The sequence below is a fragment of the Seriola dumerili genome, unplaced genomic scaffold, assembly GCF_002260705.1.
Source record: "Seriola dumerili isolate Sdu_G_001 unplaced genomic scaffold, Sdu_1.0 BDQW01000035.1, whole genome shotgun sequence".
NCBI lineage: Eukaryota > Metazoa > Chordata > Actinopteri > Carangiformes > Carangidae > Seriola > Seriola dumerili.
Genome location: NW_019174290.1, coordinates 4,274,060 through 4,295,989, shown reverse-complemented (window position 1 = coordinate 4,295,989; position 21,930 = coordinate 4,274,060). Strand labels below are relative to the sequence as shown.

The 21,930-nt window shown below is 39.1% G+C and overlaps 1 protein-coding gene across 1 annotated transcript in view; it reads right to left on the bottom strand.

Moving 5' to 3' along the window:
• The window catches only part of fbxw7 (F-box and WD repeat domain containing 7), a 70,309-nt gene extending 49,775 nt beyond the window's left edge, over positions 1-20,534 (bottom strand). The window contains exon 1 of the mRNA XM_022738273.1: positions 20,314-20,534. Coding sequence (XP_022593994.1) covers positions 20,314-20,490 — 177 coding nt within the window. The 5' untranslated portion in view covers positions 20,491-20,534. The remainder of the gene's footprint in view (positions 1-20,313) is intronic.
• Positions 20,535-21,930: the final 1,396 nt, after the last annotated feature.

The window sequence follows — 21,930 nt, the reverse complement described above, 5'->3', positions numbered from 1 at the left end:
CACAAGATAGATTTGTGGATTAATTCACCCCAATGTGTTTGGCTGATTTACTGCTTTGTTAGCTTACTGTCCTGCTTCAACCAAATGAACTACTTGATCAAGTGAACCACCAAATGATTCGCATTCAGGTTCCACAGCTCCATCATATCTGTTACGGTTTAAATGTCTGCTGAAAGCATCTTAAAAGCCAAGCAGTCTGTTTTTCTACAGCCACATTTTATATTGTTCAGAGTTGTTCTGCAAAATATTATGACTTTTACAAGCTTGTTGGATACACGTTTACAACTCATTTACAGCGGATGTGGTAACAGATACTTTGATGCTATACTATTTTATCTGCTTTACGCAACACGCCATCTTATCTTGATTGTGTTTCTGTATTTCCTAAAAAGTGTACATTAAAATGCAGTCCATATAAGCAAGTGGAAATCTAAATCTAAATCTAAATATTAGTACAGCAGTGCTATTAACTATTGCAGCTATTACAGCTGTTCATTATGCTGTCAAACTTAAATCAAACCAGCAAAGAGTTTTATCAATTATCATTACCAAAAATATATCAGTTCAGAAAATAATGTAGATAATAGAGGTGCATAGTGGAGGAGCTATTTCAGGCATCCCTGCTTCCAGAAGTAAAAGCCCAATTCATTTTTCCCCATAGATAACGTTACGTCACTCACAGCTGGAGCACTTCTATGGCTTGGATTGGCATGAAACTCTCCTGGTTCAATCATTAGTCTAAATTGTCAACAACTTTGATAAGACGTTAAAAGGTACATTCTTGTGTCAAACATAACAAAATGACGGACATCACATGATTTCTCAGAACCAAAGTTGAAATAATTGAAACTGGTGGCCATAACCTAAACCTGAGGGGTCTCTACATTATCCAGGAAGAGTCCTGTGTTTCTGTGTTGAAGTAACATTAGTGGAATGGGAACACAGACCGGGGAAAATCACTTCTGGGACCAGCAACCCCCCTTTCATTTCACAACTCTCTATTTCCAAAATAAGGTGAAAATCTGTAAAAAGCTGTACACAAGCACAATTCACTGACAAAAAGTGCACTGCTACACTAGGTGGCGGTCCTGGAGATATGCTGTTGAGTTCATTTTGTCCTCACCTTAAAAAAAAAAAAAAAAAAAAAATTGTAATTCATAAATAAGTAATTCATATGTTTACTATAGTACTTCTTTTGGAAAGTTAAAGTTTCAAAATCAAATCATCATCTGTTTTTGAGACATGCTCAGTCACAGGGAATCATCTGCAATGAGACTGAATTACTCCATTTAGTCAGGACAATAAGCAGTGTGAGGACGGAGGGCGTCGATTCTGTTCCTCAGAGATAAGACCAGGAGTCTCTTTTCCTGACCCAAAGAAAACCTGAATGAATGAATGAATGATAGAAAGACAAGGCAGGAAGAGACAGAGAGGTAGCCAGAGAAAGAATTGATGTTTTATGAACAGTGAGTCAGTAGTCTGCCAGGCATGCTGCCGTCCTCCTCCTGTTCAATGCCCACAGAGGGCAACTGAAAGGGAGATATAATTTCCACTTTGCTGTACTGTTAATGACACAAAGGAGAAGCATGTCCTTGAAAGAGCAGGAAGACATATTCTCATATAAACATAAAGGACTGTGCATTATTCTAATTTTTGCATTGATGTAGATGAAACTCTTGAATTAATAAAAATATGAAATCTGGAGGGAAGACATGAAAAAGGCTACTGCAGCAAGAAAACTTCCAGGTAGAACTGCAACTATCAGTCAATTAATCATTTAGTTGATCAACAGAAAGTTAATATGAAACAATTTTGATAATCAGGTGAACATCTTTCAAATCACACATTTGATGGTTCCACCTGATTTGCTGCTTTTCTTGGTCTTACATTATACTCAACTGAATATCTCTGGGATTTGGACTGTCGATCTGACAAAACAAGACATCTGATGGCATCAACTTTAATTTTTAAGTTATATCAATATAATATAAAAATAATAGATAATGGAAATAATCCTTCGTTGCTGCCTTACCTCTGAGTCAGTGTTATAGGATAAGATCCTAGTATTAACTGTTGTATCCTTTGGCCATATTTTGATGTGGTTTGTCTACCAACAGTGAAGAGGAGCATATTGGACATACTACACAATATTTCAGCAGAGAGAGACCTACAGGAGATGGTCAAGATACTATTAATAGCCCTCTGAGTCACCACAATTACATTTGTAGGAGCCCATTTACAGTAAATGCATCCACCTCCTCACAGCAATGCCTTGATGTTTTGAATAATAAAATGCATAAAGGCAGAATGGTACAAGAAGACAAGTTTAAGTAGCCATTTTGAAGCCTCTGACGATGTAGGCAGATCAGTAAAAAGAAAAGCACGAATCTGGAGATTATGCATTTATATGTAAACAGACAGTAGCACAAACGCAGCCTCCTCATTCTTTTCAATAAGAGTCCTGAAACAGGAGGATACAGGAAAGAAATACTGGATCAGCCGATGAAAAAGCACAAATATGTGACAGCGTATATTCCCGGTAAATTACTTTGTAATGTTAACAGTGTTGCTGTGGCCGAGGATCAAGTTGAACAATCCTGCCTCATAGCATCATAAACCGCTGTGCAGTGTTTGGGGATGTGATAAGCCTTCAAACCTATAGATGTAGTCCTCAAACTAAACCTCCTAGATCATATTTCATTGTCTCACCGATACCTGCAGCAATACAGCCTCTTGTGGTTTTTTAACAGAGGGCTATTTTTGGTCTGAACACGGCCTTACTTGTCAGACCTTAAGTTACGGTACACCATAGCCAAGGTCATTTATAAATTCTGTAAATTATAAATACAGGTGTCATGGCCTAAACCTGGCAGTCATCCATCATCTCTTACACTATACATGCTGCTAATCAATGGCAGGTGATGAATCGGCTCGCCAAGACCAAATAGGTTCGCTTGGCCGCCAACAGCCACAAGAAGAGTTATTGAGACATACATCTGAGATGGTATTATGTTCATTTTGGAAGTGTGTCATCATTTTTGTTCTTCAGACATAACTCTGTTGCTTTGGAGTTACAATGAATGGCAGACACATTTTTATAGAGGTATTTACATACGGCCCCCGTTTGGCTATTTTGCTGAAAAATGAATTGTTCTTTTATGGATTGAGAAAACTCTCCTACTTCTCTGAGTAAGGCTGAAGCTAATAATCTCCCTATTATTTTCTCTAATATCAGAAAATAGAGAAATATTCATCAGGATTTCCCAGTATCCAAGATAACATCATCAAACCTCTGATCAACAGTCCAAAACCCCAAAACATTCAGTTTATAATTGCAAATAATAAGCAAACCCAACAGTTTGTTCGACTAGTATGGGCCATTATTTTTGATAGTACTGAGTCTTTGCCATTGAAGAAAGTGTCGACTGAATGGGTTAAATCAGAACCTGTAGAAGAAGTTTACTCACATTATTCTGATTCATTTTAGAATGTCCTCTAAGAAATAGCTTTCTATAAACCAACTTGGCTTCCTTGTCCTGTTGCCTCAATGGCATTTGACAAATTGTAGAAATACAGCTTCAGCACCAACAGAAGGGCCCTGTATTAGAGCAACATTATCATAGGTCACATTCTTCTTTTCTATCATTACCCCTCACTTTTCAGAAAGCTTTCTTTTCGTCTGGCCCTGTAAGAGACCTTGCATTCTTCAGAGGGTGTAATCCTCTTGCTGCTACAAAAGTTTTTTTTAATTTTTCTGCTTAACCTCTACTTGATAAAGTGTCACACTGCTAAGATATGTACATGTATACACTCACCTACAAAACCTCATCTTCCTCCCATTAAAGTAATAAAGAGGCAGTCAATACTACATCGCCTCCAGCTAAATAGTAAGAGGTGTTTGTCTTGACTAATGGTCTCTATGAAGAGCTTTAGGGTGTGCAGAGTTTCAACAGGGTAAAGCTGCTATCACAACAGGCCTACAGCAAGTGTCCAGACAGCACTGCAGCACATCAAACGCAGGGAGACCACACACTGTGACTCAGACAGCAGGGTTCATACACAGATTAGACAAACTATGCAGATGGCCACATCAGTAACAGCCAGACAGCTATCCATTCACAGGCCATCCTCACTGATGACCAGATTATAGCAAGCAGGACACTGTGAAAGGCACTTTCACAGGACTGGCTTGTTGAATGTCAGCACTGGGAAATGCTGATACTAAGACTCGAGGTGAACAGGACCAGACACAGTGATTCACAGCTCACATTTCTATTTCTAGAGGTAAATCACAGTGAAGTCTGATGGAGCATCTCATTGTAGGGACCAAATTACATCAATGCTAAATTGATGATTGTTGCCAAAACAAGTTTATCAATTATTAGATTTGATATGGGTATCTAGTGCTTTAGAGCTCATTGTCTTTAATCTTAATGTTTAACAAAGAGAAACACTGTAGACGGCTGCGTGACCTGAGAATCTTTAGGGAACCAACACAAGTGGTGCAAACATTGATCAAATTTAATGTTTGTCATCTTGCAATTCATATGGGAGAACAGTTCCTTGAATTGTGAATTTTTGCTTTGTGGGGAAAGAAATGACAGACAGCTTAGAAACCTGTGGTTATATAGTTGGGAGCTTAAAGACTCCTTTATAACACAAAACACAAATATTTCAAATATCTCAAAGTGTGGTAGCTGACACAGGTGGGCTACACTTTTCAATCAAAGAGAATTGCTTAAATTTTAGAGGAAAAACCTCAACAGATTTGGTGTAGGAGGCAAAAAAATAAGCAACAGGTCATACAACAAGGTGATCAGATGCAGCTGAACCTTGGGAACCAAAGTGGCTTATTCACATTCTACTGAATGTGTCCAATAGTGTTGAATTATGCAGCAAAATGTGTGGGCCATGAATTTTTAAGTGGAAGAGTAAATCAGTTGTTTGTATATGTGACAGAATGAGTTTGAGAGGTTTCATTTCGCTTCATGTCTTCAGTTAAAAAGACAATGTTTAGAGGGCTGTGACACTTTTCCTGATGGTAGACTGTATCTTTTCTCAGCTCCTATCTAGCAGCGTGGGAAATGTCAGTGCCTTCAGGCAGCCCTGTGGCAGGTGGGAGCACATCGCTATTCAGTATGCTCTGTATGTTAAGCACCACAACAGTATAACACTACACACCCAGTCAGCTTGAACTCAAGTGGCATTTAGATCTTAGGTTCACTGATCATGTGCAGTGTCAAAATGTAAAGACCACTCAGACATTACTGATTATTTAACTGAAATACAAAATAGATATCCATAAAGTTATAACTGTATTTTTTTAACACATTATTGGTAAATGTATTAAAATTTTGCAAGATATATCAAAAAGGCCCCAGCAGGTTTACTTAAGTCACAGTAGATTAGCTTTTTCAAGGAAACCATACTGTCCTTTTTGTTGCCATACTTATGAGTCTCTATTTGAATCAGCGGTAAATAGAACTGTTTGGCTGATCCGGGTGCTGGGTAGCTAGCCGACTGGATCTGTGTGCTCCCTGGAATGGGACTGCTTCTCAGAATAGCCAATGGCAGATGCCTTCCTCCCCTCTGTGTTATTTGGAGCCCAAGGGCAGTGGAATCCAACCTCCTGCAGTGTACTGTGGTGTGGTCCTTACTTCAGGACACAGAGAAGGGCTTGAAGCTGGGAGGACAAATCAGCTGTCTTTCAATCATTGAATCATGCAATGTGCTAAACAAATGGGGTGAAACACATCAAGGTAACATCATAAGATGAGCCTCTGTAGTAAGGAAATAAAGTTTTATAGCTAAAAACATGAACATAGTACATCAGTCTATCAGATCAGCACATATATTTAACCACTGCTTAATATATGTGGCTGGGGCTGCAACTAATGATTATTTTCTTTATCAATTAATCCTATTATTTTCTTGATTAATCATTTTGTCGATAAAATATCAAAATAGTGAAAAATATTCATCTGGTTTCCCAGAGTCATCTGCTTAAGAAATGTCAAAAATAGAGAGAGAGAAAAAAAATCACAATTTCTCACAGTCATATTTTCTTAAATGGTGACATCTTCAAATGTCCTCTTTTGACCAATTAGCAATCGCAGTCTGATTTTCTAGTTGTCAGGGTTAATGCTGTAAAACAAACATGAACTGAAACAGTTCAATAGGATTGAAAAACCAAACTGAGAAAGGAATCTCTCTTCAGCTTCACATCAACCCTACCCCAGTGTGTTTCAATGCATTGCATCAGTAATAGTGGAAGGAAAAAAATTAAAGAATAAAAACTTCAAAAGATTAATTAGTTTCTTGTCCTGTCAGACAGAATATTCTGGATTTGGCTATTTACAAACAGGAGAAAAATGGTTAAAAGGCCCAAGTGACGGTATTTGTGAAGCAGCTGTCAGTGGACCCTTACTTTCTTTACAACACTTATCTACAGAGACCGACATCAGAAAAGGCAGCTGCTGCTCCAGGGCATCCAGCTTATCTGCAGTGATTCACTGGCTGTTACTGAACAACGAAGAAGTCAGGTAGGAGTGGCAACATTTGGGTAGCACATATAGAAGTTTCAAATAAATCTACAGCACATATACTGGAGACTAATTCAGGTTACCTAAATCTAATAGTGCATAATAAAAAGAGAAAAATTAAGTACATAAAATCTGCATTGTTGATGTTGCTCAGAGACTTTTAGTATTTTAATTGTGTGCTTGTTGAATGGCACAAATCTAGTTGCTGTTAATGCTCCTGCTGGGCCTTTTTTTTTTTTCTCCATTGTAAAATTTGTGTTGTTTGTGAAATTGTTTATCCAGCAAATGTTCATTTCAGGTTGCACAGTTTACTGATGAGTTCTGTTCTTCTACAACTCTGTTTTATTGTTTAATTTGACAAGCAACCTAATTTTGACTGTCACTCAAGTGGCACACAAGTGACAGTCAGGAGTAGTGTAGAAATAATCACAGATCTTTGACAGGCAGTACCAGCAGGCAGCAAAGCAAAAAAATATAAGAAAAAAAGAAAGAGCTGCAAATGCATGGTGATGCTAAAATTAACTACAACAAACTAAAATTGACCACAATCAAAATACACAATAAACTGAGGTGACATCAAGGTTCTGGTAATGGTAAATAGTTGGTTCTGAAATTTAAATAGTAAAAGAGAAATAACACTTGAGCCACTATCAGATCTGTAGCTGTCACATACAGGACAGGGATACACAACACAAATCAAAAGTGAATATATATATATCGTCTATCCTATCCCATAGCTAGTGTATCCAGGACTCAAGAATAGACAGCAAAAAAAGTGCATTCAAATGGAAGATAGGATTTTCTGATGTCTCTATAGATGTGTCATTATGACTGTCTCAGACCAACTGGCCACCAGTATAACTACAGATCATATCTTAAGTCTTGACAGACTGACAAAGGGCAACAAACAATACAAACGAAACGTAAAAAGAACATAAAAAATAAAAGACTACTGCAGATGTGTGGCTTTAATTAACGTATCTACAGACAAAATTACAGGAAACCCGAAGGCTCTAGTCAAAGTAACTCCAGAAAGTTCAGACACAGTTCCACCCACAGCACCTGCTCAAACAGCAAATGCATCTTGCTGATAGCTGTTTATATAGACATAGCTGCAATGGGCAAGTCCAGATCACCTTACTCAACAGGCCTGCAGTGCAGGGTGTGGTGGTGAGAAAAGTAATACCGCAACTAAAATGTCCTGCTGTTAATGTTCTATATCTTGATCACTATCTTCTGTAACAGCTGGATGCCCATTCTAGCTCCCGGAAATACAGTGTGGATTCTGCTGGTTACGTATTGATTGGAAATTTAACCCAGAGCTGTTTTTATCAGTACAGTATGACACCTCTTAGGGCCAGGCAGATCTCACTTATATAGATAGAAGAAACAACATGGCCTTATAGAGAGATCCCATGTCTGTGTCCATTACAACATTTTAACTGAAAAATGGAACGGGAGACGATAAAGCAGGTAATAAATTCCCTGCACATCTTCCATGAAAGAGTAATGATAGAAAGAAAAATATAATAAAAATATTACATATTTTAGAGCATCATCTGTTCCTTCTGAGGACATGGTTTCAACTACTTAAGTTGTACCATTCCACGGAGACCCTGAGAAATCCCTGCTATGCCATTCACTGGAGACAGCTGCTACATGCAAAGCACAGCCCATGTGGTTTCTGCTCTGCATGGAGCAACAGGAGCAACAATTCCATGAACTGGCTTTATGGAACCTTGCTTAGTTCATCTGGCAAAACACACTTTGTAAACAACATGAAAGCTCGAGATCCTTTCCTTCAGTCTACAGCTTTTGACTTTCTTGCCTATTAAAATCAAATACTCAAAAGAAAATGTGTTAGTTAATCTTTTTCTACAATATCTATGATCCCTTCAGATAGTGGTGCTACTGGCATTCAGATGGCAAAGTTTAATACTTAAACTCAAGAAGTAGCATAATCCCGGTTGTGCTTTTCCACAGTTGTTTCTTGCCTAACAGTAAAACAAGTTTTTATCCAGCATGGGGACAGAGGCTGAATTCTATATGAAAAGTATGTTAACCCTAAGCGTGGAACCCATCAGTTTAAATATTATACAGTGTATGAGCATCAGCTTAGCTACCATCTTTTCACCATGTAAATGAACAAGTCTAAGGTGTACTTGAGCTAAATGCTAATGGTAATGTTATGCAATGTTCATCGTGGTCGCCATCAAGCATGTGAGGAGGACATAAGTGTGTCAATAGTGTACCAGATTTAAAGGCAATTTATCATTTGGGAGTCATTGGTGTCTTTACATAAATTCCTCTATCTAATTCATCTAAATGTGTTTGAGACATTTCAGTGTGGGCGACAGTGGTGTACCCACCTACTGGTGGACAAACCAACACTGCCATCCAAAGATACATGCCACTCTTATGGCTAAAAAAAGGAAACTACAAATCTTGGCAATGAAGACAAAATGCCTTTGATGCTAAGTAAAGGTATGACTGCAACATATAAATTTATACAGGCCTTATGTAGAGACGGTAATTGGGGATGATATACACCATCTTACTGTCATTGGGGGTGTAACATAACGCCTTGCTCTTTGTTGAAAAGTAAGGCACTGATTTTAAAAAAACATAGGAAACCTCCTGCTATGGTCTGTATTTGTACCTACTGTATAACTACGGCATAAACAGCAGTAATTAAAACTGAATCACCATATTAGACCCTTTGTCTTGAAAAGCTGACCAACATAGCAACTTGCTTTGATCTGTGAGAAAACTGAGAACGGAAAAACGACAAGCTGACACCCACCACCCCCTAGTAATTGTGACATCTACCCGTATATCTATTTTAGTCTTAATACTTTTCTTCTCATTACCAAAACCTATCTCTACTCTTTTTTTGATAGAATAGAGGGGCGACATTTTTAAACACCCAACTTTCTTATCTCGAATGACATTAAGAAAAATATGATAGATTTTGATAGAAAGATCGGATTGAATAAACAGACTGTGGTCTTTAAATTAAAACTGTGGTCTAAGTTTAATGTGGTATCTCTTCAAGTATCTTTGAGTTGTCCCAGACCTCAGACCAAAATTACACATCAGATATTTATTGTTACATCAATTGAAAAAAGGAATGGAAAATTGAAAATTCCGTCACATTACATTTTTTTATTTTTTTTTCCCCAAATCACATACTTGTGATTAAAAAAAAAAAAAAATGGACTACATATTGCAAATACATCTACAGATATCTGATTAATTAAATCTAAAAAAAATATGTAGCAATTTTTTATAGATTTCAGTGTTCTATGGCTGCAACTCACTTTTATTTTCAGGATCAATTAATAAGCCAATTATTTACTCAATTAGTTGTTTGAAAATCAGAAAACAGTGAGAAATGTGAATACTGGTGTAAATTTCCTATAGGTCAAGGTTAAGTCATCAAATGTCTTGTTTTGTCCAAGCAAGGGTCCAAAATTCAAAAATATTCAATTCACTATAATGTAAAACAAGAGGCAATTCTCCCATTTAAGGGGTTGAAACTGTCAAAGTCTGATATGTTTTTCATCAATTAAAAAAAGCAACTGACTTTTATGAGTTGATTTGTCAGTGTTAAGACCGTCAGTGACAATACATGCAGAGATTAAGCAGTCATGCAGAAGGTAAATCTGGCAGCTAAATAAATCTTTCAAAACTGGGTTCATTTGGGAGGCAGCTTACTTGACAGTATTTTATTAATTTTCAAATCACATTGCACTTTATGCTGAATTAATTCAGCAGGATATCAAAAGGAGACTTTTAATGTAAGTAGCATTAGTGTTACACCTCGCAATATGCAACCTAATTTGCTGTTGAAGAGCAATAAAGTACTGATGTCATAATTAGAGAGCGATGATGTTTCGCAATCGCTTCAACCTTCAACTTTACAGAGAAAATTATAAGAATTGCAAATTTTAATGCAAACATACTTCCCCAAGTAGTAACACAAAAACACCAAGTAAACAATGAAGTAGGCACAAACTGTTTACTTCAGTTGAATCATTGCCTGTCTTAAATCAAATTCTTAGAACTCCTTCGTTGGCCATGATGGATGACATTGACCGATATAGGCTGTTTATTTCATTTTTATACAACGCAAATCAAACTGATCACTTCATATAAAACTCCTGTAATGCCATCTGTATTAAACTAAATTATTTATGAATGTGAATATTTCAAACATTTATGCATGTGCATGTATAAAATAAAGAAAAAGACAAAACATTTTATGACAATTACCCCTATAAAAGCAAATCAAGAATGCATTTTTCTTGACGTCTCTCCAATTAATGCATTTATGTCTTCATCTAAAAAGTTAAACTAAAAATAGGCGCATTGGCGACAGCCTTTTTAAGGTTATATGTTTGTGTCCGCCGTCTGCCATGGGTGGAGCTGTGGCACGTGAACCTCGTATCTATGAGCGTATGGAAACGAATGACAAATCAATCGTATGTCATGGCAAGTGTCCGACTGTATTTTTATCTGCTCTTACAAACACCACTAAAGCAATGTGAAAGTATAGTTCAAAACAACTGATCGCAATAACTAAAAAATATTTTGTGGGGGTGTAACATCAGATTAAACGAAGTGAATCTTAAATTATGCAAAACTGAAAAAGCTTAATTATTAGGTAGAAAATACCTAAAAAATTTGTAGAACAGAAACGAAAGTAGTTTAAAATTCTTGATTTACCTATTTGATAAACCAGCAGTTACGCAAAGCAACAACAACCAAAGTGAAACGGGTTGAGAGAATAGGATGACCCTTGACATTTTAAGGTCCTGTGGTTAAACCAAACCCAAACCGTATGACCGACCTGATACATACGATACTCACCCGCCTGCGGCAGAAAGGCAAACCCTGAGCAATGATGTTGATGCTAAATATCTTGAGTACTTTCTGAGGGTGTAACGGTTCTGTGGCAACGTCCTTGGGTTCTGCCAGGTGAAGTTTCTGGCTCTCCAGCGGGGCGTGCGAAGTCTTCTCTTTCCCACTAGCAACATTTGGCATCTTTCTCCGAGCACCAGACGACGAAAAACGGGGAATAGGGCAATGCCGCAGCATTGCAAAGACGGCCGTTTAAAGGATCATATCCCAGACAGAGCTCCAAAACCTGGCCGACCAATGTCGTGAGCAGATAACTTTTCTTATACGAAAGCAGTGTCTTCCTTAGACCTCACAACCATCGTGTAGATGTATCAATACTCCGTTCCCTGAGCCTCTGCACCTACCTACTCAGAACTCATCTCCCTGCTGACTGGCACCCTTTAAAATATCTCTGGGGTGTGAGGTCACTGCTGCGACCAAGCCAGGCGGAGCAGCTGCTGTCAGGGCCTGAAAAGAGGATGGACCCACTCAGCCTCTCCCCCCTCAGACAGGCACTGTGGGATCTGCTCTTATGACCCCTCTGCGGTGGAATGTGTACCAGCAGTCGTCGACGCAGCACACGTGTCCAGGGAGCTTCCTCATTGTGGTCATTCTCTGACCCCTTTCTGGTCCTCCCAACTTAGTGGCCTACATCATCACTAGTAACTTTACCCCATGAAAACTGTCAGGATACAGCAAAACATCAGATTACTACATCCTCGTCTGAATAACATTTGTCAATGTAAGTGCTGAAGCTAGGATTTGTTATATGCAAACCCTTTCTGACTCTTCCAACAACCAAGGTGTACATGAATATCAGTAACTATGTCAGCAAAGAGACTAGGATATTTCAGGAGATGTTCGCACAGCTGTCCAATGTTAATACGTGTGACACGTGTACATAAACAAGGATTCACTTGACTTGAAAGTGTCAAGAGGGATGGACTTATGCCTATTAAAGTGTTTTCATATGAAGCAATAAGGTTAAAAGAAGCAGCAGGATGCCATTCTTTTTCAATTAAATCTTGATAGCAAACACGGCACTAATGTGAAAGGTGTGAAGGTATAGACGCAACAAATGGTGCAACAGCGGGGAGTTGGGAAAAGTTACATATGGCATTTATGCTTTTTTTCCCCCCACACAGAAAATTAATATGCAGCACAGCACAGATGACAATCACTACTGAATATGTATAAATCTACAGATTGAGTGGGTGGCAAGAGACAACGTTCCCTGTGCACATTTAAATGTCTGAACACATGGTAACAAAAAGACCTACAGGGCTTAACCCTCTCTTCTATTCTCACGTCCACCATTGTTTGAGGAGGATTACAGGACCAGAACATCTATCAGAGGACACTGAGTGCCCTGACACACCAGGCCAACAGTCAGCCTGTTGGTCACCATTGAGTGTTTGTGGCTGACACTGACCAACACCCAGAGTTTTTACAGTATGTTCAGCACAATTGGGGGAAGTTGGCGCCTTATTGGCAGCTGTTCAACATATTGACCATTTTGAACTAACAGCAGAGGCAGTTGACCAGAGAGCTCCCTGACTGGAAAATCAGGGATTTCCCCTGTTTAGTGCAGTTTTTCCTTTATCCAATATAGTAGAATTACGCATTTCTAATTTCATCAACCTAAATGATTGGTTAATATACCTATTTTCCCTTTCCATATCACTTTACAAACCGTGACTGACAGTGGTCCACATGCAGTATGAAATAACCAACATGGCACCTGCAATCGCTGCTTGTTTCTGACATATCCCAGGCCTTGTAGAGGTTACTTGAGCTTTCAGACTAATCTTAGGCCATCAAGCTATGTGACAGACATACTGTTCCAGTCTGCTACAACATGATCAGTCCAAAGTAACTCGTTAAATAGCGAGTCATGAGAGCATATTTAACCTTGGATCCTCTGCAATGCTGGTCCTCTACAACGTTTTCTTAACCATTATCTATTATGCCATTTCCCATCAAATGATTCAGGAACCAACATTCCATGACCAAGAATCCTAAAACCAAACCCAGGAGATTCTTGTGTAAAAAGGGGATAAAGTTTCTAAAGCTCTTGAAAATGTTCCAACAATCAGTGTTTCTAACTCTGTGCAGTGGAAAGGGGGCTTGTGTTATGTGTTGTGAGTATCTTAGGAGATTTGAAGTATGACAGAAACTGAAGCCCCATTGAGCTTTACAGTAACTACACAAACTATCCAAATGAAGAGGATCAATGCCGGGAATAGCACTAATGACTGGAACCCACTAATAATTTAACAAAAATCATTTCTATCATACTAGCTCATAACATGCCCTTAAAGTACACTAACAAAGTATAACAGAGCAAATTATTTTGTCTGCTTTCTTTTAATACTGTGTCACAACAATACTGCCTGGTCAATGAGTTTGCAATCCCTGAAAGACACCAAGACTGCTGGAGTGCCAGAGGGTCAAGAATGTTTGGCTTCTAGTAACTCAGTACTCTTACAAATCACTCCCAGCTTTTCAAAGCAGCTGAGATGACAGGGCATGGCTGCAGATATAGGCCCTGTGAAATAACAAAATTGTAGGCCTTTGCCTCTCTAGTGTTAAGTTATTAACACTGAAGCTGAAGCAAATGAGAATCTGCAAAGATACATGCAGCATACACAATGGTGCATTACACCATTCTCATCTTATTCCCCCACACACTGGAGCTTCATTGCTGGCTGATGTAGAGACAACCTTTGCCAAACACCAGAGGCATTACTAGAAAAAACAAACAAATGAACACTAACTCCCTTGCTCACACGACTGGACCGTGTCCATGAGAGGCAAGCAGCAGTTTGTTACTAGGTAAAGCCTGTGGTACAGTCTGGGCACAGCTGCAACAAGCACCTACAACCTGTGGGCCACAGATTACTGTATGAGCATGACTCAGAGCACTGCCTCCCTCTGGTGTCAAAGACTGGGACAACAATGCTGCACTGTAAAGCCCCCAATAAAACAGGATCCTGTCAAAGGCAAGGTTATGAAGAAGAATGTTAACAATCTATTGTGATAGCAATATCTAAATTTATGAATCACACAACCGAGAACCATTGTCTTCAGAACATTAAGTCTGTAATGCAAAGACCTTCATAATGCAATACCCAATCCAAAGCATCCATCAACATTCGACTTGGAGTGGCATTACTGATGATGATATAGGTATTTACTGTGTCAGTTTGTCGGTAGTATGATTTGCCTTGAATCACCATTTGCCTTGAATCTTATGTCTTTGCTATTTTTACATCACAATGGAGATAAATCTTGGAATTTAGTGCATCATCCTTCTTTCTGCGATTTCTATGCATTTTAATGTCTCAATGATGTCAAATAAACTAAACTTTGCTAATCAAGTTGAATGGTTGAGTGTTTAAAAAAAAAAAAAAAAAAAAAACTTTTTATTTTAGCAATAATTGTGCCTTAGCAAAGTTAGAGAAAAGAGATTGCTGAGCACTGAACAATTCAACGGACGAGTGGAGGTGTATCAGGGTATAACGAGGGCTTCTGTGAAAAAAAATAGAAAATTGTCGTCAATATATATTGGTAGTGACTCAAACTAGTTGCTTTTATGTGGGAGGATGAGAATACTGATCCTTTGTGGCTCATCTCTGCCTGTGTGACAAGGCCAGTGCGTGGGCAACACCACCTACAATAAGCAGGCAGCCTTTTCTTTGGAAAAACATTTAATTAGTGGAAATGAACGGTAATGTGTGTTTGAAGAAAATGAAAAACTGAATGTGTCTCAAATTGTGCGAGTTTGCTTAAGTAAAAACAATTTGGCTGACAAGTTACTGCTCATTCCGATCTCAAAAAGCTATACATGGAAGTTTCTTACTGCCCAATAAGGCCGTAGTACAGCGCACAGGTATAAGTCAGTAGAGGCCTAGGTCATATGCATGCAGTTCAGAGATATACAAGAAAGTGCCATGAAGCTTTCTGTTCATATGGTTGTAGCAAAAAAGTAGGAACACCAGGACAAAAAAAAATATTATTTCACCCTTGTATAAGTCGAAATATCCCCAAGGCTGTTAACCCACAAGCACTAGAATGAGTGGCTGCCCTCCATCTTTATGAGCAGTGATGACAGGACTTTTAAAGTAAAAGCCATTCATGTTGGTGTTTGAAAAGATGTAGACAACTTTGAAATTCTGATATGACAATAACAGGAGAAAGAATGAGGACATGTGAGCAGCTATGAATAATACAGAAATTAGACTTAAATAGATACTTTTTTCCAAATTCAATGATGCTCATAAGTCGATGTATGCATACACTTTATCTGCCTAACCGGCGGCTCTGGTGTGAGGCTAAGGTATAGTAATTTGTTTTTTAGTGTAACAAATTTACTTAACATATTAGACACCCACCTCACAATATTAATATATTTCCATCCTCTTTTAATCCAGATAAATCAAAGATTTATCCGGCAAGTGTTGGTGTCAATTCAACACCGTAAATGCACTCTGCCCTCTTTGTGCCCTCTTGCTATGACTTATCAAAGCTCTGCAGATCCATTTCTCCACCAAGAGTCTCTGATGAGTCATTATGAGACATCTAATCCTGTAAGATCACATAATGCCTTAGTCATTGGCCATGAATGACATGTTAAAATGAATTCTAAGGTGGGTAGGCACCAGTACACTGTAGGGAGCCTAAAATGGGCATGATATGTTCCTGTTTATTCTTATCACATATTAAAACAGTCACTTTAACATAACTAAATCTTAAGACTTGAAGATTTGGTTCAGGCTCAGAAACAAGTGTTTATTTTTGTTTAAAAAGAAATTTATCTAAGGCTCTCTCCTGTGTTGTGTAATAAAATCAGTTATCCTTAATTTCAAGATTTAAAAGCTGTTAAAATTGAAAAGTAAAAACTATTAAATTTGTGCACTGCACCTGAAGAGCAACATCTGCCACTTCTCATTGCACACCATTCATGCAGAGCAATGGAAACAGAAAATTGGAAATCAAATGAAATTCCTTATTTTTCTATAGTCCAACAAATAAATCTTAGTTTAAATGTTAGTTTCAAGCTGGCCTGCTATTTTTCCTGTGAAGCTAAGCAGAATAAAGGGTTTCAAATGCAAGTAGTTACAGTAGTAGTAACTGTAGAGTCACAACTCCTGCGGGTTCCCACACAGCTTCCATCCCACACAGCTTCCATTTTAATGGCGTATACATTTGCTAATGTCAAGTTTTTGCCAGGAACAGCAAATTACAGTGGTTTCCAGTAGGGGTTGTGGCATTAACAATTTTCTTTTGTAGTGTTTTTCAACAACCTTCAACACTTACCTTAAGCAACCTTAAACCTTTCTTCCACCTGCCAATGTAAAACAATCTGCCTTCCCAGGGACTAATGTATATGACACAATATACAGATATCAACACCTGCTACAGGCCTCGTGTTAACCCATCACCATATATTCTGCAAAATATCATGTGATGCACACCCTTTTAAGTACCTTTGAATAGAAAAGCATCTGCTTAATATGTAAATCTGAGTGAAGTTTTGACTCGACGCTTTGCACATTATGCCTTCGGGGATGTTAAAGCATGACTTCAATGATTGATTCATGAAGCTCTTTAGGAATTTAGAAGATTAAATCATCAGCATGATCTGGAGAATCACCCCACTGGCACAGAGTCAAAAGACAGGAGTGTCAAGTAGGAAGAGGAGATGAAGCGTCTAATTCTAGTGACTTGAGCCTACTGCACCTGGAGCCTGGGAACACAATCTTTCCTCACCAGGGACATGCTCAGACATGTACAGAAAGCTGAATATCATATGTTAGCTTTGTAGAGTGCTGCTTCTGCTACAAATCTTAGTTCACATCTAGTTCTTTCTCAATTCTCTTATACATGCAGTACCAGGTAAATATCACCAAGCCCCATATGGACTGACACAGTCTTGGTCCAAACATAGGAACTGATCTTCTGCATCTTGTTTGACACATGCATGCTGCAGCTGTCAAAATGCACACGTCATATTTCACAAGATTGTATGTGCTCTACAGGGACATACAGGATTTTTAAACATGTAAATGCAGATGGTCCGTCTTCTACTACCACTACTATCACTGTGAAGCACTTTGTAATCCTGGTTTTGAAAAGTACTATATAATCTCATAATATAAATATAGGTTTTACTTACTTGCTTACCAAACTAATTTAAGGTTTTAGTGAACAGATACACCACAGATGACAAATGGTCAGAGCCATTACTGATGGTTCGAATTCAGATTTACTATCTGATCTTGGGAATTTTTACTCCATCAACTAAACAGCTAATAGGACTCATGTTATTAAATTTTCAGGTTTTTGATCTTCAGATCATCAACAATTCTTGTCTATTTGATTATGACGAACATATTGCACTGTCAAACTGCCACATCATTACTTCATCTGCTAAATCCTGTTAGTCAAAGAACTTAACAGTTTATTGCTAATGACAAATTTCATACTCATTGTTCTCTGTACCACAAGATTGAAAGGACTCTCTTCCAAAGGTAGCTATAGTGCGTAGAGTAGATTTTCTACCAACGACCTCATATATTAGCTGCCACACTGACATTATACCTTAAACACACTGTCGATAAATGTTGAGCTACTGTTTCAGCGCCACTCCTAATTCCAAGCATACACAGTCCACAGCTGAACAAAATGTGTACATTCAACATCAAAGCCAGCTGGCCCGCTACAGTGACTAAGACCCTGACAAACCTATCTGACAGCTGCGTCAGATGGTGAGAGGCACACAGGAGCAAATTCAGACTATCTCCTATATTTAGACCAATATAAGCGAGGACAATTTAGTCCACTGGGCACACTACATCATGATGACATTTTCTAAATCTCTACTAGTGTCTCTTCAAATCCTAGGTCCTTTTTTTGCCCTAAATATACACGAATCCAACATATCAATAATAAGCCAATACTTTGAGATTTCAGTTAGTTTATCGGTGTGCTCTTGTAATAATCTGTCAATGCATTGCAAGCACACAAATATGAATATCATCCCTAGCTTCTTGAAAACATCTTGGCAAGCTCAATTTCCTCCTTTTAAATACAGGTGGGGTGAAGGCCATTGAAACATACTCAACAAATAGTCATGTCATCAGTCATCACTGAAACAAGACACCAGCATTAACATCCAAACACTGGTGCTGTACTACATCAGAGCCTTTTGAACCGAGCACATTAATTCTGTTGCTGCAGAAAGATGTGACAATTTTTTACATGCATCTTCTGAACATCAAGCACGACTCCGTTTCTAGCTCGCATTGTCACTCACCATGTCAGTAAATCCATCAGTGAGGCTTGCACTTTAAAACTTAAAACAGGCTTCTGTACATTGTACACATGAATGAAATATATATAAGCAGGCTTATCTGGTGGGAGGCTGTTACGCCATAATTATTTTTTTACTTTGCACTCCCCCATTACATACTGCATAACAAACCGGTGCTGGAATACAGCACATGATACATGAGATGTTACTATCATCATTAACCTGTTTCTCCAATAATTTTGTAGTTTCAACCACTAACTGCAGTGTCAATATTAATGTATCACTTTGCCTCTTCTACTTAAATGTAAATCTTGAGTCCTGTAAGTCCCGTAATTGTCAACATTTACTCGCAAGTGATTACAAGACCAGGAAAGAGTATGAAAAGATCAAGACAAGATGGGAGCAGAAACAAATGTCACATGGCCAGGTGGGAACATGAATTAATAAAATCAGGATTTGCTAGGTTGGGAGGAGAACTATGTGTATGCACCTTTCACCCTTTCCCTCAGTCTTGAAATGCTTCTCATTCCAGGCCTTGTTCAATCCACAATCTCAGTGCTGTCTTCTCTTCTGACCCTCGCTCAAATATCCTCATTAGTTCAGATATATATTGTGGTTTCAGTAGGCAAATCCCCACATACTCAGTAGGTGGTTTCAACACAACCTGACTCAGATCACTTAGGTGTTACAGATCATTATCATGTCATTTCACACATGCACACATCTTTTTGCTACTAGTAGTTAAAGTTAGTGTTACTGGAGTTAGAACCTTGAGAACTAAGAAATACTTGTTAATTTTACTTAAGGAAGGCATGAGACTAGTTTGCTTTATTTGGAATGAAACAGTGGCCATTTTCAAAATTTTGTCCCCAGACCTCAGAGGTAAGAACTTCAGACCTTCACCTGATGAAGTCATCACATCAAACTGAGTGAAAAACTGAAGTGAAAAACTTATTTTGCAGCCATCTCACTAATGAACAGATAGATCTGTGTCCCCTGGCTGTCACACCTTTGTGACTTCCAATGAGAAGAGTTGGTCACTGCCTGTTGGCAGGGGACACTGCATGATTGTGCAGTGCAGTAACACATTTATGCCAAAAGAGGGAGCTAGTGTTTTAAATATGAACCACGAACTGCCAGTGCAGAGTATTTCAGAGACATTTTCACAGTGTTGTGATGTGATAATAATCAAACACTGTGTGAGTAACTTCTTCTGGGACTAACTGCAGTGCCTTCTGCAGAAGTATCAGTTCACTCATATCACACAATTTTACACTTATGTGTACTTGTATCTAGCCATGCAAACAGTTTTGGTTTTATATGTCCAAGTTTTGTGATATCCCTCCTCTCAGACTTTGGCCTCAAAACCAATACGAATGAGGAGAATGGAATTTTGTTTGTGGTGCTCACAGAACTGCAAAATGACTTAAACAAATTTTAAACAGCAACAGACACAGTATCCCTGTTACTCTGAATAATCCACAGATGGGGTCTACTTCGTCAGTAGAGAGTAATTCCAATGAAAACTGTTCAACAAACAACAGCTGTTCTTACCTTCTTGTTGGAAGAGCTTTGGTGTGTACAACCCGAGTCCAGGTTGTTATTGGGGGCAGACACATTGTTCCTGAGAGAGGGAGACCGTGGCCCTTCCTCCCCTTCTCCTTCCTCCTCCTCTTCCTCCTCCCTCCCACTCTCCACCGAATGTTCAAAGTCATCACTGTCTTGGTCCATCTCTTCCTCGTCCTCATCCTCCTCCTCTTCCTCCTCGCCCTCTTCCCTCTCCTCTTCCTCCCTTCCCTGTTCCTTCCCTCCCTCTGTCCTCTCCTCTGCCTCCTCCTCCTCTTGGTGGCTGCTGCTGTTGTTGTTCTCCTCCTCTTCCTCCTCCTCCTCCTCGTCTTCGCCCAGCGGCTGACCTCGCAGTCGTCTCTGCTCTGTCTCCCACATCCATCGGGCTCCTTTCTCCCCTCCGTTCACTTCGTTTGGCAGGCCATCTTCATCTTCTTCTCCTTCCTCCTCTCCACGAGGGCCATTGCTGGCTCCCGACTCGCTGGGCGCCCATGATTGTTCTCTCCCACCGTCAACCTGTGACGCCTCAGGCTGTGACAAAAAAAAACAAAAAAAAACAAAGTCTCTGAGGAAAGGACTGATGAAAAATTCCATCTGTTGCACTTATAGTTTCCCTAGCTCCTGTTTTGTTACCGATGTGCAAATCTTGTGCAAGATTTCAGGACATTTCCATAATTATATGACTTGATTACAATTTGCTAATCGACTTTGGAGCTGAAGGTTTACATCTCATATGCTTCTTTATCACTATATCATAACTTCTTGACTGTCAGTTGGCCTTACCCTCTGCTGCAGCTGCTCTTCCTCCTCTACTACCCGGTTCATGTGCTCATCCTCATCGCCCTCCTCTGCTGCCTGCTGGGGTGCCCGGGCTGTGGAGGAGGCGTTACCTCGCACTGCCGGACCCCCCGGCCCTCGACTCCGCCTGCTGCTGCTGCCCCCCGACAGCAGATCCTGGTTCATTTCCAAAAGCCAGCTTGCTACCTCCTGGACCTTCGCTAGGCTGTCTGAGGAGGAGAAGGGCTTGACATTCTGCAACACAAAAAATTAAGACGTATGATTAAAATATGTAAATTGTTTTCCTTTGTATATACTTAGCTCGCGTTTGAGGAAAAAATCACTCAACTGTTATAGAATAAAGACTCTTATTAGAGATCATTTCATACGGACAAACACATGCTCAGCAGCTTTTTTTCCTCCAACAGAAAGTGTGAATATCTCTCTCCGTATTCTATTCTTTCCTCTGAATAAAAACAATGGACATTAAACATTTGCTCTTGGAGACACTTGTGCTGCTCAGCAGCAGACAAGGAAAAAAGGTGGGAGTGATTGTGTTTGGCTTCAGATCACACAGCATTGGATGCTCTGCCTCACATGCAGTCGGATGGGCAGAATAGCCTTGAGAGCTGCTAGTGTTCCAACATCCAACAAAGCCAATAAACAAAGTCCAATCTGTCAAATACAAAAGCAAAGCACTGCATGGCACCAGAAGCTTGTCCAACAATTGTCTTTAAGATTTGTGTAGTCTACAAGCTTAGGAAAAATGAAAGACATTTCGTTTATCTTCTTAATCTGCTGTGTTGCTGCTATGCATTCACCAGTTTA